This window comes from Paralichthys olivaceus, chromosome 12 (assembly GCF_024713975.1).
Source record: "Paralichthys olivaceus isolate ysfri-2021 chromosome 12, ASM2471397v2, whole genome shotgun sequence".
Lineage (NCBI taxonomy): Eukaryota > Metazoa > Chordata > Actinopteri > Pleuronectiformes > Paralichthyidae > Paralichthys > Paralichthys olivaceus.
The window spans coordinates 14,785,140-14,811,210 of NC_091104.1; the positions used below are offsets into that span (position 1 = coordinate 14,785,140).

General features: G+C 41.7%; 1 protein-coding gene across 4 annotated transcripts; it reads right to left on the bottom strand.

The window, feature by feature from the left end:
* Positions 1-1,085: 1,085 nt before the first annotated feature.
* Positions 1,086-25,127, bottom strand: zfyve28 (zinc finger, FYVE domain containing 28). 4 transcript variants are annotated; one of them, XM_020085174.2, is made up of 14 exons: positions 24,620-25,127; positions 11,077-11,217; positions 8,592-8,729; positions 8,205-8,407; positions 7,959-8,048; positions 7,755-7,844; positions 7,562-7,663; positions 5,942-7,477; positions 5,615-5,710; positions 4,538-4,701; positions 4,332-4,448; positions 3,304-3,405; positions 3,092-3,195; positions 1,086-2,967 (listed from the first exon to the last, which is right to left on the bottom strand). In XM_020085174.2, the coding sequence occupies exons 1-14, from the start codon at positions 24,653-24,655 to the stop codon at positions 2,836-2,838; spliced, it is 3,051 nt and encodes a 1,016-aa protein (XP_019940733.1). In that variant the 5' UTR covers positions 24,656-25,127; the 3' UTR covers positions 1,086-2,835. The 4 variants fall into 4 exon arrangements, with proteins under 4 accessions (XP_019940733.1, XP_019940732.1, XP_069391931.1 ...); XM_020085173.2 differs by having other exon boundaries at positions 3,304-3,408; XM_069535830.1 differs by lacking the exon at positions 5,615-5,710.
* Between the last annotated feature and the right edge of the window lie 944 nt (positions 25,128-26,071).

Here is a 26,071-nt window from a genome sequence, read left to right on the forward strand (position 1 = left end):
ATAATTAAGCATTCAAATCTGATGAGGAGATACAAACACCTATGCAACAAAGTGAAATGTGAACACAACAGTGACCAACAGTCAAACCATAGGAGAGAAAATCTGATCAATGAGGAATAGATGAATAATAAATTATCTTTAATATTAAATAATTTACTAGATCATCAATGCTACTCTATTATTTTGCTTGTTTTAATTTAGTTCTCTGTGAAGCACTTTGTAACGGCTGTGTTGAAAGGTGCGATATAAGTTAAGTTATTATCATTATTATTGTTATAAAAGTCCTAAATTGCTGCTGAATCCACGCCCAACAGAACATTTTAGATATTTAAGTGTAAATATATTAAAACATATGGTTCACTACTGAACTGAACTGATAAATACCATTATGCCACACTATAAACATGTGCTGCCACCTAGTGGACCTCATGGAGACCAGATCAGTTCCCAATCATAACTGCAGAAGTTCCCCAGCAAGATCAAGAACAGTTTAAACTCATTCGATGTTAAAAACTGAGGTTTCTGACTGTTGTTTGTGTTTCTAATGCAGCACTGACCGCTGATATCATGTAACCAGTTAAAAGTTAAACACATCTGAAATGGTTTGGTACATTGTAAAAGGGATTTTTGGAGTCTTTAAAAGTATTAGTTTTCCTCTGCTAATAAAGTATGTTTTGTATTGCATTCCTATAAAATTAAGGGACAATTCATGCACCTATTTCTGTTAAATCCTATCTTTCTTTATAAAGTTCCTGTCAGAGCCACAGAAAACGTTACACAAGTATTCACAGGCTGAACAGTCCCCATGACTAACCTTTCTCTGTGAAATCATCAGAGTGACCCTTTTACAATATGGAAACTCTGAATGTGTCACTATAGTTCCTCATAAAATTCAGTTAGGTTTGTGTTGCTCATCAGATGAGTGGGCCCACACCTCCAACTGAAGCGGCAAGAACATCTGATGAGGTGTGAATTTTGACAGAACACCCAATTAGGACCAACAATCTATTGACACATGTTTCAAGGCAGAAATTTCCTGTTTCAGGTATTTCCTGACAAAAGTACAGAGACAGTATCAGTCAATATTTTTTAAACAGGAAAAAGTAATTTATTTCAATATACATTGCATTTAAAACTATATAACATTATTTGTTTGTTGAATATTTTACACAGCTTTTATCATGGAAATGTACTGGAATTTTACAAAATAAGACCAAGCTCTGAAATAATAATAGGATATCCTGCCCCTTAATTTAATATGATAATGATTCCTTGTTTTATTTCTTTTACATAAAAGTAATTATAGCTTCATACATTATTTTAGTTCTTTATGAAAGAAAAACAACATACCTTTTCAAAGTGAGTTAATGAGTTCTTTGATGAAAATCAGATTTATACAACAATAGTGATTCTGATGATGTAAAGCCTGAGAAACTGCTTTGAGTCAGAGCAGAATGGACATAATGTGATATCAGACTGTTGCCGTTTGACTGGTCACTACAAACTGTTCAGATGGATGTTGGGAGCATGGAAGATTCTTTGTATGTTTTCATTGCAGTGGAAGCAGATTCAAGAGCAGAAAGGAAGTCAGATGTAAATCTTGTTGGTCTGGAAACCAAATATCTGTTCCAGCCCGACAGTACCACCAGAGCCAAACATGGGAATAATTTAGTGTAAACAGAATTCAGCACAGCTTCGCTCTGCAGAAATGGCCTAAAACTACAATTTAAACAGCAAATGACTGCCTGTAAAGTGTGCAGAGCCACTGCAGTTCGTAGTAATATTGCACTATAATAAGGGTGAGGAAGGGAAAACCAATAGGGCAATAATTGGCCTGTAGCATGTAGGCAAGCCCCTGAGAAGGCCGATGGTTCAAAACATTTGTTCTCATCATGGTGATTACGGCACTGAGCGAAGAGACGACAACTCTCCACTAGGGGGCCTTCAAGTCCTGATAGTGATGACTGAGGAATCCCGTTTATCTATCTCACTGTACACCGGAGTCCCCGGAAAAAACATGCCATGGTGCCAACTGTAAAAGCAATGGGCACAGCCCATCACCATCAAGAGCTGGACAGTCCTCGATGGAACCTAGATCTCATTTCTCAAAGTGGTTCAGAATTACACATTCATTGACATTAACACATGAAGGAATTTCAATATAAAAGCCATCTGTTTTTCATTTTTGCTTCATTGGGACTGGTATCCTGTTGAAGGTTGGTTTCTAGTTCCAATACATAGCAATCATTTACTGGAGACATTTTAGAGTAGCTATTACCAGAATTATCCTTATTTACATTGTTATCATGACTTACATTCTTTTGAGTAATCCGAGTCCCGAGGGAGCTCTGGCACAAATGTAGGAAGCCCACTAAAGCATAGGAAAATATTTCACAAGTCCTTTCATTTACACCAAAGCAACAAAAAACAGTGTGTTTGTTTCTGATTTTGTGTTGCAAACTGCTACAGAAGACTGTTGCACAATACCAGTACAAAATCTGTTATTGCCCATTCATTCCCTTTCTTTTTTGCAGCTCTATTATCAAGACAGGCATTTGTGAACCGTTTGTAACGGCTGTGCACAGAAAACCAACCATGCTGTTACGACTGAGGCGCCAGCATCTCTCAGAAACAGATCTCATCGTCAGCACTCTGTGACTGGTCTCTCTGCTCTGTCGTCTGTAATGGCCTAACTCTGAAGCCTTGCTTAGCAGCAACAATGACGACCATTTAAGTTGACCAGAGCAGTGTAGCATTTGCTTTGTACACAGCGGTGGATCTGTGTGTTGCATATGATCTTGGTGTGGACTGTGTGCTTTCTTTGATAATCTGGGGTCAGATGCTGGCCTTGTCGCTGTAGAAGGGCGTGACATGGAACATGAAGCAGTGTGTGCACACCCGGACGGGCTTCACCTGGCCGTACCGGGGCAATGGTGCTGAGTGGGAGGAGCAGCGAGAGCAAAAAATCTGAAATGAGACAGGATATAATGCATCAGTCAATGTCTGAATGTTTACGATGTTGGTGACTCTGTTTAAGCAACAACACGATCGACAGGATATTCTCCCTCAGACAGGAAAAGAGCAATCGTACCTTTCCACAGCTCCTACAGTGGTGCTTCCTGCGGATAACAGTGAAGGGAGCCTTGCATGCAATGCAGGAGTTGCAGGCTTCATCTGGGACCCAGTCAGGAGGGTCTGCACAGAGCCAAAACAGAAACAGTCAACACAGAGCAGGGTTGCTGAAGGAAGTGAGGAAAATGATTGGGTTCACAATTCAACTAAACCGTGTGTAGATTTCCTGACCTTCGAACTGGCCCTCCCGCGCCTTGGCTGCCAATTCAGATGAAGAAATGGTCTCTTGACAGAGAGCGCAGTCCTCCAGCACGGCACTATGCAGCACAGGACCTGCTGGACACCACAGAAGAAGACATTGAATCCACTATAGTGGCAAAACAATAAATAATACTCAAAGAATTATCAGATTGAAGTGAAGAACTGAAACTGAACGGCTAATTTGTTTTATTTTACACTATTTTAAGCAAGCAGTTTGTTTTTAACCCTGTCTGTTTGTTTGTAAGCAGGATTACACCAAAACAACTGAACCCTTGTTGAGGGATGGACCCGAAAACAAATTAAATTTGCAGATTTCGATCGGGTGGCGAACACAGGTTTTTGTTTCCATTGCTAGATAAATTTAGATTTCAATGTTTTTCACTGATTTTTCAGAGAATAATTTATTGATCTTGATTTTGAACAAATCATGCATGTTTAGGGGACTGATATTTAGGACTGTGTGATAATTTGCAGGTCCAAATAAAAATCAGGACTTAGTGAATTTAAATGTGGTTTCAAAAGGGGACTCCAGGACCTTGGCAGAGGTATACGCTCTACTGAGTGCCATTCTAGGTTTGTATAGTTTCATGAGACAGAATATGGGTCAATAAGAGGCAGCTGAAGATATATTACACTACTTTTTTAGTTGCAATAAGGTTGGAGCCACAGTCTCAGGAGGTAGAGCAGAATTAGAGCAGAACTAACCAGAAGATTGGTGGTTCTATCCCCTACTTCTTAATTGAACCCGCATTCAAAAGAATTAAGTCCTTGAGCAAAACACGGAACCACCTGGCCCCTGGTAGTGTGTGAATGGTGAGTAAGAGGAAAAGTGCTGGGTATTGAAGTGCTGTATGAATGTGTGTGTGAATGGGAGAATTACATTTGTAATGTAAAGTGATTTGAGTGGTCACTAAGACTACAGAAGCATAAAGTTCATTTACCATTATATTTTAAATGGAAAAACATTGTATCAAATATATCCAAGACATGATTCTCACCTTTCTTTTGCTTATCGTCATCTCCCACCTCACACTTGGTTGCCATGACTTCAAACAGAGTCTTCAGGATGCTGCGAAGGTCACTGGCATAGTTGGTCTGCAGCTGATCAGCAACACCTGCATCACACACAATAGATATAAGCTTGAGAGAGAGATAAAGAGGCAGAGAGGAACGTGACTAAGAGAAAGAGACAAAGAACTTTTACCTGATATGCAAACAAAGAGACGGTGGATCAGGTCACTGCTGCTGTGGAAGCGTGATCGGATTTTGTTCCTGGCGGCCACCTTGGCGTCTTCCAGAGCCAGCTGGATCTCTTGATGGTCCGGGTCCTCTGACGTCCCCGAGCTAGGAGTCAGACTGCTCGCAGGGCTAGAGGAGGTAATGAGGAACAAGGGAAGGATTGTCATTTCTTCTTTCCCACATGTGCATCCACTATTAACATATCCAATTTATATTTCAACAAAGAGAGTTACTCTTTAAAAATTAAAGATGCATCCAGAATATTGTGTACTTGAAATTTTAAAAAAATCATTATCCACACCCTGGATATTTACCCACCACCTGATTCAAATTAGTAGTGCTTTAGTAGAAGGAGCACAAAAGGCCTGAGGGGACAGTTAAAATGTTAACGCACCATGTACACATCTCTGCTATTATTATTAAACATACTGCATTTACACAGAAATCACTACTTGCACACAGGTTGGGTTAAATTAAAGTACCATCACTGCAGCATTTTAAGTAAATACAAGGTTATAAGTTTAGCTAACTTCATTGTCTTTCATTATGTAAAATCTGTATTTAAATGTGTGACTGGCCTCGCTCCCCAGCCTCTCCAGCGACTAGAGCTGCAGTAGATCAACCAGAGTGAACCTTCAAGTGGCAACTGTAAAGTTTCATTCTATAAAACATCCTTTGCTCAGATCAGCTTTTTTCTGTGAAAGGAGAAAGGCTGGAACTCACTAACTTATCACTTGAAACTTCAGCACTTTTAAGAGAGCCTCCAAATCCTGGCTAATTCAACAACACCCATGTTTAGTCTGTAATGTTAAAGTAAATCTACAGTCAAACACAGGAGGCAAATTAAAGCTGTCATCTGTCATAAGGGAAGAAGTGACTGACACTTCAATCAATCTGAACAAAGACGAGAATAAAGCCTGGAAATGAACAAAGCCATCTTTTTTATCATTCACACAAAGACTCTGTTAGTAAGTTAACGTCAGAGTGTGGGCGAGATGAGACACTCACAAACATATGACACTTTTCATGAGTGATTAGTTACCTGGGCGTATATGCACTGCTCGACAGACTACATGTGGTGACCGACACACTTTCACAGTCACTACCTGACACAGAGCTGAGGGGAGAGTTCTGGAAACTAAAAACAACCAAATAAATAGTGAAATATGGCAAAAAATAAAAACAAAAACAGGATAAATTATGAACAGACAAACAATAGAATAACTCAAAATGCATGATGAAATATGGTGAAATAAAACAGAGATTTATGTTGATGCAACTGTGTGGAGCTCATGTTTCAAAAAGGAAAACCTGAGGACAGATAACTCTGACTTAAACCATAAACCAGTAAAAATGACTTATAGCGTACCTGGAGCTCCTCCTGCTGTCGTCTTTGGTGTCCCTCTTCTCTTTAGATCCTGGCTTATCGTTATCCATCTCCTTATCCCTCTGTCGACCTCCACTGGCCTGCTGCCTCTTTTCACTCCTAGGCTGGTGGTTGCACAAAGAGGCTCCATCCCCCCCACTGGACCTACAGTCCTGACCGTGATGCCCCGGCCCTGGAGCCAACACCAGGCACTTCTCACAGAGCTGGGAGTTTGAATCCTCTACCAGCGGCTCGGCAGATGGTGGAGTCACCTGGGTCCGCTCACCCTTACTGTGAGGCTCGTGACCTCGCGGGGGCAGCATACATGCAGCAGACTGGATGACAGTGCTGGGGACTGTGGTCTTAGAGTGTTTGTCCAATCCCAGGGCGATCCCTAAGCCGAGTCCAGTGGTCTCAGTGGTGATGGCATCCTCGTGGCCATCCTCACAGCTCCCACAGCAAACACAGGAGTTAAGCAGGCAGTGAGTGGCCACCAGAGGGCTGCAGGGTTCAATTTCAGAGGGAGTGGGCCGCTGAAGCAGCAGCTTGTCCACGGCCAGCTCTGTCAAGCTTGGGGAGCGAGGGTTGAAAATGACTGTGGCAGACAGCTTCATCCCACCCATACGGTGGGCGATGACCTCGGCAGTTTCAGAAGCTGTCCCCTCTAAACCCATCTCCCACCCATTCGTGTAAGGCAAAGGCTCTGAGCCAGGAGCGGTGGTGCATGGAGGGATCTTTGCGTTATGACAGAGTGTGTTCTGGCTGCGTGGCTGTGGGCATGGCTGCTCTGATGGGGTCTCAGAGTACCAGCCGTTCCTTACTAAGTCTGGACGCTGTCCCAGCTTGCGTTGCACGGGACGAGCGGAGTCTGGTGCTTTTAAAGGAGAGGAGACACAACTACAGGCCTCTTTTGAAATGCTGGTGATGTTTTCTCCTGCTGCATCCAGGTCGTCCATGAGGAAAACCCTGTCCTCCTCCTCTACATAGATGCCTGTCCTTCCCCGGCTCACCAGAAGCCTGCGGCAGGGAGACGTGTCAGTGCTGGAAGCCCCACTGGAGCCTCCAGCCTCTCCTCTGTTAGGATTGCGGGCTGGTGACTGACCCTGGCTGGGAGGCGACAGCAGGGTTGACATCTCGTCTCCCACAAGATATACCATCATGTTGAGCTGCTCCAGTTCCTCCTCATCGTACTGCATGGAGCAGGCCAGCTCAGCCTCCTCAGCCTCCTCGCAAAGCAGGCCTTGTTGCTGCTCCTCCTCTCCCCTCTCTGTCTCCACCTCCTCCCAGCCCTTTTCCACTTCCGCTAGTTCCTCCTCTTGGCTGGGACACACATACAGTGCCAGATGCTCCTGTTCTCCCTCACTCTCCCCATTGGAGGTGTCATTAGTGTTGCTGCTGGATGACTGATTCTCTTGGATCGGTGCTGGTACATTGTTTGCAGCCAGCCCCTGGTCTGTTGACAACTCCCCATCCTGAGAGATACACAGGTTCCTCTCCAGCGTAACCAACTCCTCTTCAGTCAAGGTCTGCAGCAGATCTCTGCAAAGGCATCATATGGTAGTTTTAAAAAAAGGGATAAGTGAGGGAAAAAAATGTGTGATGTTTAATCCTCATAGACTGTACCTGATTTTCTTCAGTAAAGTGCGAAAAGGCCGGAAGAGCTCAGACATGTCCTCTGATTTTCGGTGTAGGTTGAGAGGCCCCTCTGAATACACAACCAGCCCACTAAAAATATGTTTAAAATTCTGTAAGAGGGTGGGAAAGAGTAGACAACAAAGAGGTGGGCGGGAGACTGGAGAGGACAGGCAACACTTACCACACAATGGCTAGTCTGGGAATTGTAAACATCAGTGCAGGTTCATAGTCATCGATCATGTCCTGTGTGAGATAGCCCAGTTTCAGAGCTCTGAGACGACAGACAGAGGAAGGCACACGATCAAAAGAAAACACTTTGCATATTATTTAGATTCTGGTTCAATCTAGATGAAGTCAGTATCTGCATATGCCTCTGCGTCCTCACCTCTCCACAGTTTCACAGAAGAGCACAATCACCTCCTGCTGTACATAGTATTCTTTGGGAGACTTCACAGGCACCATGGCTGACACATAACTGGCAATACAAAAGAACGAAGAGGAATATAACTACATTCACAGGTTTCTTCAGTGGTTTTTTTGGCAAACTTGCACCAAAACATACTTGAGAGGTTGATAAATGTGAATTAATATTGTTGGTACAATTGCCAATAATCGCTTCTCCTTAATTTACCTGAGCTCAAACTCAGCAAAAAGGCTGTCAAAATGTTGCAGTGCGTCCTTCATGCGGTCTGTGTACAGGTTGAGATCTCTCAGGGCCTGGTCTCTGGTGATGTTGCGAACCTCCTCCAGGCTGCGAGTGAGGTCTTTAGCCAGAGGCCTCATCGCTATACTCTCGATTTCCCTGTTCATGATGATGGAGCCGGCAGCCAAACACTACACAGGAACATGCACATGATACATTTCTAGCCTTGTACAGAAGATTCAACTGAGAAAATGTTTACAGTGGCAATCAAGAAACAGCACAATTGTAAAAATGAAATACATAAGTTTAATGTGTGTGTTTAGGCCTTAAGTAAAGTTGTTTTCCTAGAGACTGATGCTGGAGGGAATACATTACCTCAGCCCCAAACCACAGCTGCCCTGCCAGGTTGTCATGACGAATCTCCTCAGGGAACTTGACAGAGAAGTCTCTGTTGGCCCGGTCATTGGGGATACATTCATCCATGATCTGATTGATAATGTTCAACACATTGTCCTGCAGATGAGCACGAGAGTGTCAGAAAACCAAATTGAACAAATTAGTCGGAGGGACAGACACAAGTGAGTGAAAATCTGTTCCTGAAAACTCAGTGTTCACAGTGATTATCTAAGGTTGGTTAATAATCTCAATTCCAACTCTTTGAAGAAGGCCATTGTATCGCAGCGTTTAAAGACCATTGATTAGAAGGAAAAGAACACAATCGGAGAAGTACATGAGACCATTATGGGCTTCACAGTTACATTGTCCCTTAATAAACATGAAACAACTAAAGCCCATAATTCCAGCAGTGAATATGCAGTGTCACACGTAGCAACAGCAAGACTTGTATGCCGCTGGCATGTACAACAGCCATAACAATGACATACAATGAGTCTTTCAGTCAACCGCAGCTGCATGGTGCACTGTAATCTTGTCAGGCACAGCACTGCGTCTTTCTCTGGTCGCCCCGAGGAGAAAGATTAAAAAGGTTTGAGAGGGAGAGCTTAACCACCGATTCCTTTATGGCTGCACCCAAGTGTCCTGGTCTGGTCTGAGTACAACCCCACTGTCTGTGGGTGTCTCTCAGCAGGGGACACCAGTGATAACCTTCACTGCTGCTGGTTCCCATTTATCCAGGGCCAGTGGCTGTGGTGCTGTATCTACATCTGGCTTCTTTTTTCTCTCGTTCTTTTCACTGTCTGTCTCTGACCCCTTTTCTCTTCCTCTGTCTCATGTGTATGCCATCTTACTCAATCTTTATCCATCTTACTAACACACACACACACACACACACACACACACACACACACACACACACACACACACACACACACACACACACACACACACACACACACACACACACACACACACACACTTTCCTGCTCCAGCAGGCCGCACCGTAAGAACAGACGTGCCAACATAATATGAGCAGCATGCCAGAAACCCCCACAGAGGCCCATGAATAGGAGCTGATAGCTGTAGTGGCAGGTTCAAATGCAAAATTTTGGCTTGAGTGCACTTGCCTTCTATTCTTGGGGCCTTTGGGCTGTGGGATATAATGCTGCTTAATTCATTCTCCAAAGTCCATGAGCTACGCTACTGTTAAGTCTCTTCTTTTAGCATCTAAGTGCTGAGAGTTTGCTGTCAAACATTTTTAACTGCAGCTTGTGAAATAATAAATCAGAGACTGATATGAGGGGCGGACAGGCAAATCCTAACAAGGGCTACTCATTCACATCTTCTGAGAATTCTCAGCATGATGAAAGGAACACAGTATTGAAAAAGGAAAACGAGCAGGAGAACAATTAAAAGAGAAAGAAACAGTGAAGATAAAAAGGTGACAGATTGGCAGAGGGTGGGATGGAGGGGAAAGAGACAGAACAGTTGGGGATCGAGCGTTGACCTTATTAAGTGGTTCTCCCCCGAGTGCCTTGGCGGTGGGGGGAGGCCAAGGCACAACGGGCCAAATGACGACCTCCCACCACCACCTCCAGCCCTCTCAGCATGAGGCAGCATAGCAGCCCTCACTCACCTTTAAAGCTCCTCTCAACCCTGAACTCTTAAAGATCTCAAACTATGATCTGTATCTCTACATGCAATAATCTACTATATTTTATTATTCGTAATGTTTGTTTCATTTAGCAGTTACAAAAAAGAGACTGAGTTCTAAATAAAGTTTTCTTAGAAGCACTTCCTCACTTCACTTTGATTACAGTTATAAAACGCCTCTATAAAGAATTTGCTCTTGTAACCATTTCCTTTTGATCCATATGACACATGGCTCTGTGTCATGGAGGCAGAAAGGAGTGTGTCCACTTGCTGCTTCGAAACAAAGTCCACTTATCTCACATTACAAGATACAAGAACCCGTCCAAGCAATGTTTGGTAAAGCAATCGTCACATTATCACACCTGCATCCGGTATAAACAACGATAAGGGTGTGATCTATTTTTAGCTTCCAGTCAGAAACAAAGGTCGACTCAGGTGAATATGAGAATGAAAACCATCTAAAATAAACACGTATGAAATTATGGATCAAAGTCAAATCCAAGCTGGGGATTAATTTGTCTCGACCAGATCAAGGCCAAGCCGAATGGTTGGGGCACGTACCACGGGTGCATGCGCCGTTTTCTCTCACCCTGTTTCCTTCCTCTCTTTCACTGGAACTATCTAATAAAGGCCAAAAAATATACCTTAATGTGTCCAGATTCCAACTTAATGACAGTTTTTATATCTAATTTACAGTGAACTGATGTATATGTATAAAGAGTGATTAGAAACTATATTGAAAGTTTTCTTCAGTGAAATGAAAAGCACATAAAGATTATGACTTTGTGTGTGTTTGTTTCTCCCTGCTGACCTGACAGGATCGAAACTGGTTGACGAGCAGGGTACATCTCTGAGGGTCCTTCCTGCCATCAAGGCTGTCCAGTTCTGTGGCCACCTGGTTCAGCTCTTCATCAGCGTAGTAGAACTGGGCCAGGAGCTGAGGGTCCGTCCTCTGCACAGACAAACAAGGAAATAGGAGAATGTCTTATTACATGGGTGTATAGCTGTTAATGAGAAACAATACCAACTAGAGACCGACCGATATATCAGTTGGGGGATAATATCAGTCAATATAAGCCTTTCACAGACAAATCGGTATCTGCGTTTATGTATGTTAAATATGTCAACTTTGATCAAAAAGAATAAACAATGCAGAGATCTGCGATATATCGATGTCGGAATTTTTTTTCCCCAAAAAAGAATATGGGTCGGGCTCCAATGCACCAACGCATCAAGGCACAGATTCATAATAAAAAAAAGTGGACTGATAGTGTGCAAACTGGTGCAGTTTAATCGTATTTAAGGGGACTGTTGGGCCTTGGTGGAGGTATGCGCTATACCGAATGCCAGTCTAGTTTTCATGTGTTGCTGAGGGGAATTATGGTGTGCACAGTTTGGAGCTGTGCATGAGTGAAATACAGTGTCAGGCATGGACAGCTGCAATCTCTAGAAAACACAGCTTGATGCTTTGGTGGATTTGGCAAGTCACATGAATTACGCACCATGTTCAGCCGAGTGTCCTGGAAACAGCAACACTGTGCTACTACGGCACTGTGGTGCTAACAGGTCGAGTATTTATAAGCACAGATTCTACCCACTCCAATCATACGCAGCCAGCAGGGAATGTTGCTCTTTTAGCAATCCTCAGCTGCTTTGGTAAAATAAACTCTAATCTCAGGCAAATAAACTAAAAGAGAAAGACGTAGTGGAAGAAGTCATGGCATGGCAGCATAATACAGCAAAATACAGAAAATCTTTAGGAACAGAGATAAAATCAGGTAAGCCAGGCATTGTATTGGCCAGCTAACCAACAGATTGGTCTTCCTTTTGCTGAGTAGTTCTGGTTAAGTAAATGCAGGTTCATGCATACCCAAATTTACAACAAGTATAGGAAGGTAACTGATATAAAAATGGCATTAATCCTGATAGGAGGCGTTAACGAAGGTTAATATAGTGTGAAAGCTCCCCAGAAGAGCAGGTTTAATTAGAGAGCCCAGCCCCAGTAAAGGATTTGTGTCATTATCTCCCACCATGCTCCCCTCAGTGTGGGGGGAACAGCACAGCGCAGAAAATCATTCTGCTGCTAAGTGAAGCACATGTACAGCCACAACACACAGGGTAGGTAAGAGACACTGAGGCGAAGGAAATGTAAACACAATAATTCATTATCTGTATTGCTTACACCAACAGCTAAAATACAGGATAATCAAGCTAAAACTACAGGACAATAAAAATAATGTTTTTTAAAATCAAGACAAAAACAAGCTATGTCTGCACACACACCATCCTGAGGAGGGCTCATGCTATCCAAAGGTTAATGGTTTTGAAAATGGCGACCACATGCCGATGTGCATCATCACAAACCACAAGGACCCAGTGACGGTACAGGAGCTTAAAAGGACAGCATGACTGTGCAGACTGGAAGAGGGGGTGAGCTACGCTGGTAAACAAGCTCATTTGCCCGCAGAGCGTCGAATGTCTGAAAGTGCTTCTCACGAAGTCGAACTGAACGCTGGTATTTACCGAAAACTCTCTCTCTCTCTCTCACAGGACTATTCTCCCTAAAGTTTGCAGCGCTTCCTGTTGTGTGATGCTCTCCCCATGGGCCCGTGCAGCCTCTCTCTGAATATAATACATGGTGCTGTTCCCTCACTCTCTCTCATTAATAATGTAAGAAACTGTGAGGAGACAACACTGAGATAAAACCTGGGATACTTGTCGCATTATTTCTGTGAGGAGGAAAAAATATTCTCAACATTTTAAAGGTTATTTGGAGGACGACGTACAATAAGAAACAGTGATAGATTGAATCCTAATTGAAATAATATCATGTTGGGGATTTAATATAACATATTTTAACAGCTGTATACTGATGCTATATGAAGTGATGGTTGCTATCATTGTTGTATGGCCTGGCTCAGGTAAAACCATTTGAAACAGATAATGAATGCCATATAACTTTTTTATTATCTAGTTTGACAGTCATAACTGAAAAAGAACATTAATTAATTAATTTAAGAATATGCAAGAATTATTTTCTTTGTGCAGTCACAGTTTATAAAAGTTCAATACTTTTTAAGTAGTGCCATCCTTCCAAACTGAAGATTTGCATGTGGTTCATGTGGCCATTTTAATTGTGGATCTTTCCAGCATGATTTAGTGCCACATTGCTGACAATTCAGCTAGCTCTGGCTAATTATGCTACACTACCAGAAATCATTTGTTCTTTGCTGCTCTGAAAACTGTGCTTACCAGTGGCAGTACAGCAAAACTGCTGTTTTGAAGCAGCGAAGAAGTAGCGAGAAGAAAATCGCAGTTTTATTTGGATGAAACTAATTTAATTTACAGACATGGAGCGGACCGGTACATAAATCTGCCTATTTACCGATGTCCGACACTTCATTTTTGGCCTTAATGGAGGTGTTTTCGAAGCTGGTATTGGATAATGCTGGAAATGATATAAACTGCTAGTATTGTCCTTCATATATGTGATACTTGTGTTTTCACTTCCCCACGGGTAAATCTGAGCTATTGCTTGGTGACTTACAGCAGCTCTGGGGTGGAGCAGAGAAGCATTTCTTTTCTTGCTCAAGGACATTTCAGCAGAACAGACACTCGCTGAAATAAAACTCAACTTTTGTGTTAATCAGAATCCCTCAGAGCAAGTCTACAAATATTCATACACTTGTTTTTCATGTGTGTTTTTCAATGTCTCTGCCATGTCATGTTTACAGAATAAACTGGAGGAGCAATTCACAAAAGGCATCAAATCCTAACTAAAAAAGCACTTGTGTGTATTACAGCAGGCAAATATAGTATTTCAGTCTTCTCAAGTGTTCTTAACAAGGTCACATACATGCTCTATGTATAAATCATCTGTGAAGAATATGAATAGACAGCCACAGTATTATTGCAGGACAAATAATAAAACCGAACAGTAATACTCATCACTGCACCCAACTGTGGATTTATTTAATGCGTAAGATAAAGGGAAATGAATACAGAGGAAATCTGAATTATACTCAGCCTCCACAAATTGGGGTATTTATCTTTTACATCCAAGCTCTCTGAACAATGACAAAAGTAATGATGCCATCAGGCAGGACGTAGATATGACCGGACAAGAGTGAGCAAGACTCTGACACAAATGTCATGATGACCAAACAGGAAGCAGGAGTGGGAGACAGTGAAAGACCTTTTCTATTAGAGACGCAACCACACAGGCCCAGAGAGAGATGGCATTCATTTACAGATTTCTGACGCTTATAGGCCGCCACTGACGGAGGAAGAAAAGAAGCGTTTGAGACAGACACCATCCTATAGCCTCCTCTTGCTGCATTCCTCACACAAGAGGGAACATTCCTGCAGCACTGCATCATGGGGGAAACTCAAAGGCAGGCAATGTTCAAGACATGCTGATTTAACTTTTAGATAGGCAGTGATGCTTGACAGGTTCTTGGTTCAAAAGTTGGGTGAACAATGGAATATAAACGTATCCAATATTAGAAGAAAGGTGCGAAAGATTTAAGTCAGAAATGACAGATGACTTTTTTTTCATTCATTATAGATTTCTACTTCACCCACAGTTCTGACAGGAGCTGGTTGCACAGACTCAAACTTTGCCTAATTACAGTGTAAATGCTCACTAAGTGAATATTTAAGTTAAAAGTGGTGGAACTGCACAAAGTAGTTCTTAATAAGTATGGAGTTATGAATCTACAAGGAAAAGGTAAGGCGTAACTCACACAGCTAACAACCAACTGACAAAGCTGATACTTCAAGATAATATGTAAAGCTGTTTTCAGACATACACCAAAGTCCAGACATTTTCCAGAAATTATTCTGGAGGGGCTTTATGTGAGAATGCAAATGTTCAGCTGTTCCAGATAAGTTCAGCTCCCTAGTAAAATGTGAGAGTGAGCCTATATGAAAATACAGCAGAAATATGACGAGTGTTGATGATGTTTCCAACACTCAACGGAAGCGAAACTGAAAGAATACAAATATCTCTGGTTGAAAAAGATGCAGACAAAGACATTGGAGAGATTTTGGTGGTTAAGTACAACACCTGTGTCAATGTGTTGTAAACAAAAACGTGACTTCAGCCACCAAATGTACACTTCATATCCTGCCTCCTGCATGCTCTTACCAGATGCCATCCCTCGCCTTACTGTTCGAGAAATGTTCCTGTTGTTGTGATCACATCTGATCCCGACAAACTCCTACTGCTTTCTTCATAACTGAAAGGTAAACTCTGGAAATTGTCCAGACCCAATAATCTAGACATTTGGCGCAATTCATGTTTAAAAACAGCTCACAACTAAAAATGGTAATGGACTATGGAAGTTGTATCGTATAATTCACAATAAATTACAAAAACATACAATTAATTAATTTGCCTTACAAGACCAGCATTAGAGCCGCTGCCTTGAGGAAGAGGCTCTTAAAAGTCATGAAATACAGACTGATCCTTTGTCTGAAATTCAGATCTAACGCCTCCAGTGGTAATATTTACCCAGTTACACGGACTATGAGTCAGTCATGATGTTAGACTCTGCTCTGAAAAGGCCATCTCTACATTGAAACATCTGCTTACATAACGCGGGTTAACACAGAGCACAGTCTTGGCTCTGACATTTACCTAACAAGTATGGAGTAAATGGTTAAAATAATGCTTTTTACAATATTGTAAACCGGAAAGTTTTTAAAAAGGTGACCAAAAAAGAAGAAACGTACAAGTAACAATCAAATTAAGACGCTGAGAGTAACATCTTCTCATGGGGGTGTTAAAACTGTTTTAGCATAGTGTAAACATCTGAAGATCTGACTCCTGGACTTGCAAGTTGTGTCATCATTACCAATCATGGCTCTACCTTGCGCAGGAGGAGGAAATGATTCAGCAGATTCAGCTTCTGTCCCCTGCGGCGTGCCGTTCTCCTGTTATCCTCCTGCTGTCAGTTGTCCTGGGTGCCCTCTCTCTGAGATGACTCAAAAAAACTCCAGTCCACTGCGGTCAGAAACCCATCATTTCAGACTATTAGGCTCCCGTGCTTTCACACAGAGTGACAATTACTGGTAAGCTCCCTCAATCATGTAATTCAACAATGACTCTATGAAAGTTTTATGTCCCCTTTTTGTTTAACATTAAATGAATAACTGGTGATGACAGTGCGATTCTTGCTGAGACGGGTTACCGACAGTTTTCAACATCTCAGCCAGCTTTCTACTTCAGCTGCTGATTCTGGGCTTCCTTTCAGACTGTGCGGACGACAGAGGCTGCCCGGCTAATGCTTCATGAGCGTCCATAGCATCAGTGGATGCACATCGAGCCCACTTAAGGGACTTATGAGAAACCTTGCCTCTGCCCTCTATACTCTATTCCAGGCTCAATTTGCTGCCTCCTGGCTGCCTTCCAAGGATCAGAAGCAAATGTTGTGGAGGGTAAACCAGTTCACTCTGCTTCATCCAGTCAGCTGGCAGACTGGCCAAAAAGCAGCCGGATACAGTTCATCACCTCATTCATTATTCAGGGCTCAGCATAAAAGCCCCTGCAAGAGTGAACCAATCGTTTTGGTAACAAACAAGGGAACTTACTCAACCATTATTTATATTAAGTTTGGCAGAATAAAATGTATAATCTCTCTAAGAATGAGGTGTTGTGCTGAAACAGGTTTACTTGTTTTAAGTCATTTCTTTCATGTTCAGCTTGCATCAGGAGTTTATTTCCTCAGCACTATGTTGTTTTCTGCAGATACAGAATTGTTGATGCTGAGTTTTCAGGCAAAAACTCAGCATCATTTTAAATTCTGGTCACACTTTCTGAGATTTTCTGTTTAATAATTGTGCAGTTAAATCAACGGCACCAATCACAGAGTGCCGAAGAGGCTTCCTGCACTAACTCAGTTAGTCATTGACTAAGGATTCAGAGTGGTCGGCCCATCTGGACTGATGGCATAATCTGTTTGCTTGTCCCCTCTCTGAAGGTCTGCCCTAATCTGGCATTTGGAGTTGCATGTGCCTGACACATGATTTAGCAGGACAGGCAACACAGTGGGGCATAGAGGATTTAGGTGGCTACAAGGCGTGTACAGGATCCCCTGATGGTAGTGGTAACAAGTGGGGACACCCCTCTTCACACCAACTGCCTGGAAGTTCTTATGCAAGAAATAATCTGGTTATACAATCTAGAATAGGCTGTTGTTTTGTGGCTACAGGGGGGAACAAGAATTTTAGACCATTTGAATGGAGCGTGTCTGTCCTGAAGATAGATGGAGATGCAACTTCCCATCTTCTACACCAATAAGGTCTCGCCATATTCAGGATCAACTCCACAATTTAATGAGTTCTTCCTTGGGTCATGCTCCAACCCTCAAAACACAAAATGTCATGAAGATTAATCAGTAGTAAAGGTAAGCCTGCTGACACACTAACATAGTTGAAACTAGAAGGGCACTCAGAGAGTATTGAGAGTACACAGTACACAGAATCCTTGTGCAAACTGCTTACATTTTCCCCCATTACCACTCTACATATTTCAGATTTATTTCTCATAATGATCACTCCATTACTTAGTCTCAAGAAAATCAGTTGAGTAGTACTTGCGTAATCCTGCTGACATATAAACAGCAATGAAAACCTAACTTCCTTGGCGAAGGTAATAAACCCAACCTATGCACTGTCATGATGCCTCCGTGCAATTCTGACCCACATCCTTTAACCACTGCCGATAATGAGCATGACGCAGAGTCAGGCTAATTGTGTCCACATACATACAATATTGTGGACCGTGACTGAGAGCTGGCATGGCCCAGGCTGTCACAAATTACACACAGTGAAAGCTGTTGATGGCCACAGTCGGTGTGTGGGCAAACACATATTTCTGATAGTAGTCTGCAGATATACAAGTCTGCAGGCTAGTGGAAATGGGTCTGTAATTACACTACAGACACCTCAACCTAACGGGAGGAGTAAAATAAGTAGCACTAAATGAATAAACTGTAGTAATATAAGAAGCACAAGTAACTTCTAACTTGCATAGTTGCAGCTTGAACAGGGTTTTACACATTATAAAAATGTATTTTGCCAAGAAGAAAACTGCAACTTATTGCACTTTACCCACAATACCCTTTGGCAAGTAAAGAAACTATTGTATCAGTATCTGGAAAATCCAACAACATCACATAACCAACAACCCTATACTTTCATTCTCAGCTGATAATACCAATTTGTGAAATATTTCAAAAGATGCCACTTGCTCCCACGCTCAAGTAAGTCATTACTGATGTTATTCTGGTCGTTCCCCAGCAGCACGACAGAAAATGTACATCTAATACTGATCAAACCTGCAATACCTACACTGCTTTATATTAAAAACATTCTTGTTTCAATTTTTTTAGTATAGGATTTCTAATCATCCCTACAAGCCCTATAATTTAATTAGAAGAAACATTTGTGCTGCGATAGAGACAGCCTCTCATCTTATGTCCTGCAGTCTTTACCCAAGGCTGAAATCTAATCTCAAAAATACAAGCCCACTGTTCCCCATCATCTTCTAATTCCCCTGCCTTCCTCCCTTGTTTGTAAGACAGAGCCCAGAGCAGGAGGGTGGCATTTCTTTTGCTGGCTCTTCCTAGAACAGTCAGACTCGCAGTAAAGACAAAAGGGACCATGAGTGCATTTTTTATGTTTATCAGCAATAACAGCAGAGAGGAAGAGGATAGCTATCATTACCAATCACAAACGAGGTGTAGAAAATGAGTGCAGCCTCTCATTCGATTCTCTGTCGTACCTTTAAATCTCACTCTCCTTCCTAAGCTACTTTCCTTCAATCATCGCTTTCGCACACCTAGGACATCGAGCCCTGATCCCCCAATCCTGCAATGAATTTAAAAAGGCCCTCAATCGCCTGGCCTGTTTCAATCTGCACTAGGGTCAGCGCTCTAAATCCACGCAGCTGACACCAAATCAATTACCGCATGGTGGGTAAGCAGAATGGGACTTCCCCAAAGGTCTCCAGCCATGGGCCTAAATATGAAGCCACACTGGTGGCTGCTCAGCAGTTTGCTCCTCCATCGACTCGGTGCCAATCCACCTTGCGAAGAAAAGCACCTAATTGCTTTGCTTTCTCTCAGTTCTTCTGCTTGTACATTAGCAATATACATAAACAAAGAGGAGGCAGTGGAGTGGAACAATTTCACCATTGAGGAAATGACCAGCCGTGATTCACCAGTTTAGTGAAATGTGACAGAGTTTTTCCCATTATAGGAGAGGTGCTCTGATGAAGATTTACAGGAAAAATAATCATCTACATTCCTGTTGGATATAGTTTTCCTGTTCACAAGAATTATTTAAATTATTTAAAAGTATGACACAAGTTAACACCGAAAGATAAGTAAGGCTGATTATGTAATAGATTAATCATTAAAAATTGTGACATATGCCCATTGCCCAACACAACTTCACATAGGGCGAGGTGATTACTTTTTTTACCTGAAGAACAGCTCAAAATCCAACAATATTATATTTAAAATTATACAAAAAACTTTAAATTATCAGATCTTGTTAATTAGAAGCTTAAACCATCAAGTATTTTATTTGTTAATTATACATCTGAAAATGTCTAAAGATTTTCACAGTTGTTTCCGCTACAGTCTGTAAATCACTTGTGCAAACTTTCATCATTTAATACAAATATGATTCCTGGCATATAAATAAACACAGGACTACAGGACTACACAAATTTAGACAGGAGATATGTACCTCTATTAGCAGAGATTGTTTTCATCGGAACAAGATTTTTAAGACAATTATTGATAAACTGAAACCTCAAAAACCCTGATGACCCATACTTCACTTTCTACCCAGATTTTATTCAGCTTGTAATAACACATTTAGCCGTTTCCTGTTGTTGCAACCATGTGTCATCCCCTCCTCTTCATATACGAATATTTCTTTTCAAAGTTAAATACAACAGTTACATTGTGAGCAGGGCCCACACTGGCAGCGGAGGCAATACTGGCGCCTGAGAGGATGATGAGTAAAATTAGGGGCTTTGTCGAAACCATCAGCTGTCAACAGGACTATTTGTCTTTTCTGATAATGAAGACAAACAACTCTAAAACATCTTTAATGGCGGCCTGACAATGATTTAAAAGATGTTAAACTATTATTTAGAGCCAAACAAAAATCTTAATGATACATTACACTTTGAGTCATATCAAATCTTTGTTGGCCTTAAATTAAGTGTTGTTGGGTTTTGATCTTTTGAGTGAATAAAATGTGATGGGCATTTCTAATAATATTTTAGCATTTCATATTTTTTCTAAATTAAATATAAGCAAAAAACAAACATTGGTCTTTTATTTTTCTATGTATTACTGACTATATTAAATATTAATTTAACAAAAACATTTATGAATAAATTGAATTGTTGACACTAACTTCCATAATGTAAAAGTTGGTATTTGTAAGAAAAATAAAAAGGTATCACTGTAAAAAACTGTTAAAGCTGAGAACTTCACAAGTGATGAGGTTTTTCACCATATTATATTTTTATTTTCATAATTTGTCAAAATCAAGATTTTTCTTAAGTTCTCAAGTGAACTATCAAATGCTGGATGCAATTATCAAATTAACCAGTCCCTCGTATAACATATGCTCTTACACTAAACAACAGCCTGCATTGTTACACACAGTGATATCTGACATTTAGATAAGGAGGAGTGTAGGAAGCTGCCCACGCACTAAACTGTCCGACAGGGTACAGTGGAAATGAAAGGCAAATTAGCAGCATCCTGCAGATGGAGGTGAGCGCGCCCGGCCTGATTCGAGCTGCGAGCCCATCACACTGACAGATGAGGTGGTGTGGAGCTGAAGGTCAGCTTGTGAACGCCTGATGAAACGACGAGCCAAAAGAGGAGGAAGCATCACAGGTTTTAGCCTCCTCGTGTCTCCCTCTCTCGCCATTCGTCACTCAAGTTCGCAGCTGATGAATGGAAGGCGAGGAGGCCGTGGCCATTTTGCCTGCTCGGAAACCTGAGCCAGGTCTCGTCTCTGTTTGGGACAGTAGGGATGTGCAATGAACCAGCAGACTTCTCCCCTTGGTTCTACCCTCTCTTAAGCCTCTTTTCTTATTTTTAAAACTTTTTCAGCCACAATGTGCAGTCAATGAGTCGTCAAATACAACAAACACCTGGAACAAGTATAGGTATTGTAGACATTTGGGGAGATAAATACAAACTGCTGACACATAAACCGGCTAAACAAGCTGTAATGCCGAAAAAGAATGTGAAAAATCTCACTGTAAAGCAGTGTATCCTTACTTTCAGTTCTTCTTACGTAATATCAGAAGCACTGAACAATCCATTCTTGCACTTTGACGACAGAGCCAGGCAGAATATACAGGTACATTATGCACGGAGCTGCACACTGCTCTCTAACACCCGGGGAAGGGATTGTGTAGCACGGGCAAACGAAAGTGCTCCTCGGTGGACGGGACTTATCTGAGGAGGTAAAGAGCAGCTCTGGAATTATGAATAGCTCTGCATCAATCAAGGGAACACGCTGATTCAACACTTTTCTATCTCCATGGGAACTTAGTTCAATAATAAACAAGTCACTGTTGGTGAAAAATGAATATGCTACGCTGTGTTCAACAATAAATTCCAGTACAAGCACTTCTGCACGTTGGGCACCTACTTTAATCACAAAAATATTTATTTCATTGTCAAGCTTAGCTGCTGTTCAGTTACAGGAGCATAAAAGTGATAAGAAGCCTTTCATTACTGTTGTCTTTTCATACTGATTGCCATAATTAACAAGGTTTTCAGCGCTCTTCTTCTCTTCACTCCTTTGAGGCAGAACTGGTCATTTAAATCCCACAGACGTGTGTGTGTGTAATTCTGCTAATTCCTACCGCAGCCCGTGATTCGGCCGAAAAGGCACTGATGTAACAGCTCAGCTCTTCAGAAGCTTGTAGTCATTCATGGATGTGACAATGCTCCGGTGAAGCCCCAAACACTTGGGACTAACCCCAACAATGGACCAGGAAAATGCTGCGACAGCACACGCGGTTTGACAGAGAAAAGGGGAATGACGCAGGTGTGTGTGTGTGTATGTGTGGTGAAGTGCAGGAGGAGAACATATAATCAGAGGCTTTTCATCTAAGCCTTGTCTGACACTGCTGTTGCAAACGCTCAAATTATAGCCGATATGGCAACTGACTTATCAAAGCATTTGTATATGCTGACAAACTTTTATTTACTGTGCAAAGAAACACAACGCTGACTTATTTAACAGGCTGTCTGTCCGCTGTATATTTTCCTCCGTTTCTATATAAAACAAAAAAACTGCTTCAGGGACTCGACATGAACAGCAGTTATGTTGCAAGGTCAGCCTTTTATGTGCAGCGCTTATACCAATATACTGACAGGATACAATGCATTAAACACACCGAAATATTGTTCGGGCCTTCTTGCTCTGAACGTGGGTGTGTAGACAACGGCAGGGAATGTTACATAGTTTGTGTTATCTACAGAAAGTTCGGAGTATTCGATATTTTCTTTTAAATTTTGACATTTTTATGTAAATTTTCTGCCGTTGATAATAACAACCTCTTAGTACTCATCCTCTGAAATTGGCCACATTAGAATACTGTGTAGTATAAGTGGTGACCCTCATTGTGTAAAGTGCGTTAAATGGAATATTAGCTCAAAACTGTCTTCTCAGTTAATAGCAAGGTTTCTGTAAGAGCATGATTGGGACTATTGGGACAGGGTGAGGCATGAATATAGGCTGTAATCCCACATAATATTTATGAAATCCTGAACTCTTTCAAGGAATAATTTCTCAGTCCATCATGGGGACATGGGGAAATCTGTGACTGTTTATTTACAAATTACTCTGCAGAAACACTGGTGTTTTGTAATGATGCAGCACTAATAAATTACTATATATTGATCATTCACAGCCTGCCTCACATTTACACAGTTCAGTGAGTTCAACATTGAGCCGTTCACAACTGCTCTCCCTAAAATCTACAAGTTAACAAGAGTGGCCTCCCTTGAGAAACATTCACACTCACTCGTCCCAAAAAGTGCTGCAGACGACATATATTAAACTGTTCATTTAACAAGGCGACCGAGCCTTCAATACTTCCTCTGCTGTGTCAGGCCTGTTTCCACACTGTGAGCCTGATTTAAAGGAATTACAGCACATCCACTACACAAGCTCACTCCAGAAAGTCTGCCTTCAAATAGTGAGAATGGAGCAGCATATGATTTGATGTGTTTTGGAGGCTTTTGACAACCATTCATGCAATTTGGGCCAAAATGTACAATCAAAACGAATCAAATACTGCAGCGCTGGAACAATGAGTTATTTCACTTTATCATTTCAGCCATTTCTGAGTTTAACATGTTCCAGGTTTGCAACTGTGAGGTTCTGCTGCTTTTGTTTGTCTAATGTTCTAATTGTAAATTGAACCTAGGGCTGGACGATATGGCTCAAAATGATGTCAGGATAAAGAATATTATAAAAAATCTATATTGTTAATTATCAGATAAATGTCACATATTTTGAGTGATTTTGAGTGAAGGTTGTGGTTGTTAAAAAAACATTTTAAAAATCAGAGGTAGATCACTTATGCCTTAAACCTGCTCGCTGTACTTTCACAATGCATAAGCAACATATCCATGTATATTGAACCTTTGTTATATTGTTATTGATGAAAAATGTTTATTTCCTAGCTCAAATTTGGACATCAGACTATTAGTCAGACAAATAAAGCCAAGTGAATCTTGGGCTTAAAGAAACTGTGACGAGCATTTTTCTGCATTTTACTACATTTTTACAGACTAAACAATAAATCATTGAATACAGGAAATAACTCATTTCTATTATTTACTGACATTATTTCAATCATTTCTGTATTTCTTTTTACCATTTGTATTTCCTGTTGCTGTCATGTTTGCTATAAATGATCAAATCATCATTATGAAGACATCACAAAGGACATCTAACAATGAAATGAATCCCTTAAACACCGACCAGGATGAATGACAGTGTCAGAGGTAAACAGCGGTGACTCAGTCACTATAGATCCAGCTGTTATATCCAGATTAGCGCATGAAAACAAAAGCAGCATCAGCATCATCAACAACAACAACAAAGGGCTCAGTGACACAGTGGAACATCAGCGGCTAACGTTAGCGGGCAGATGTGTGAAGTGATCGGGGCTAGCAAGCCTCTCTCACGGGCTGTTTGGCTAGCTGCGTCCCCCCCTCGCCAAAAAAAGAAAAGAAGCTAAGCATTAAAAAACATGACAGACCGCGGGGAGGAACCCCGAGACAACTTACCTTGGGCTTGTACAGCCACTTCCGAAAGCGGTTCATCGTTACCTCGCCACCTTCCTTTGTCACCAACCCCTCCTCTCCTCCTCTCCCGTACCTGTGTGTCTCACTCTGTCCGCGCCTGCTAAAGCTAAGCTAACGCTGCCGGAGCCTCCACAGCGGAGAGCGTGTAGAGAATAACACGGTAAGTTGCCCTGAACGCTACAGCGCGTCTCCGGAGGCGCACAAAGGAGGAGACGTCCGGAGACTTGTTCCCATCGTCCCCCTGAATCCCGAGCTCGGCTGCCTGTCTCTCCCCCCACCCGCCCCGGTCACTTCTCCACAGAGTCCCGACGACACAGACGAAGCGGAGCGGCGACGGTGGAACTCCGCTGGTCTCTGCCCTCCTCTTTCTGTCCTCCTCTCTGTGTCCTCCTCTCTGTGCCCTCCTCTCTCTGCTCCTGGAACCGTCACGTTGACAACATTCACCTCCCACTTTCCCATGAAGTGATGCCTTCACGGGCTGCTGTCAAAATACCGACCTCCCACAGCCGTGATGGGAAACACAGACAAAACAGACCATGTAAGCATGACTGGAGATTTTTTTAATTTTTTTAATAATTTTAATTTGATTTATCCCCACTCAAGGAACATAAGATTAAGATTAAGATTACTGTATTATCATGTTGCATTCAATCCACACAGTAATGACACACAATTGAAATTTGTTTACTAATAAAGATTGTTATAGTTTATTATCGTTCCTACAAACACAACATTGTCAGACACAACGTTTCTAGATCCTCTCTTAAAGGTCCAGTGTGTAAGATTTAGGTGAAGGGATGTATTGGCAGAAAATGAATATAAAAATAATCCTAGTGATGTTGCTTTCTTTAACTTGGAACGGGCCCTTTATGTTTAAATACTTTATATTTACACCAGGAGCAGGTCCTCTTGTTTTTTACCTGGACAAACTAAACACCTTTTGAGTTTTTATGACAACTGAAGATGCCACAGATTTTCTTTCATGTCTGGAAGGGGAGGGTGAGGTGAGGGGGTATTCAGCTGCAACATGCAACTTCGCCACTAGATGTCACAAAATGTTACACACTGAACCTTTAAAGGTAAATTCACAGAAAAAATAAAATTCCCTCATTATCTACTCATCACTATTCAGATGGCGTGGGTGGGTGAATTGTTTTCACAAAACACTTTCGGCATTTCAGCCGTAAACAGCATTGCAGCCAAATCCAATACAATTGAAGTAACTGGGGATGAATTCTTCAAACGTAAAAAAACAACATAAAAAACATAAAATGCTTCCTTATTGCTCCTGTGGTGTCACCCAAGTGTCAAAATCGACTCAAAACGGGGTCATTTACACCAGGTTTTTAGCCTAAATGTCGATATCCTCCTGTGGAACCGTGTTCACAAATATCACTTATTTGTTTATACAAAATATTCAGCCCATTTCGAAAC

Bases quoted from the DNA above. Each gene is read 5' to 3' on its own strand.
- zfyve28 (XM_020085173.2), bottom strand. From the start codon at position 24,655: ATGAACCGCTTTCGGAAGTGGCTGTACAAGCCCAAG. The intron at 7,664-7,754 runs GTAAGTGTTGCC...ACATATTTTTAG, and splicing joins CCCAGACTAGCCATTGTGTG to TGGGCTGGTTGTGTATTCAG. The intron at 3,409-4,331 runs GTGAGAATCATG...TGTGGTGTCCAG, and splicing joins TGACGATAAGCAAAAGAAAG to CAGGTCCTGTGCTGCATAGT.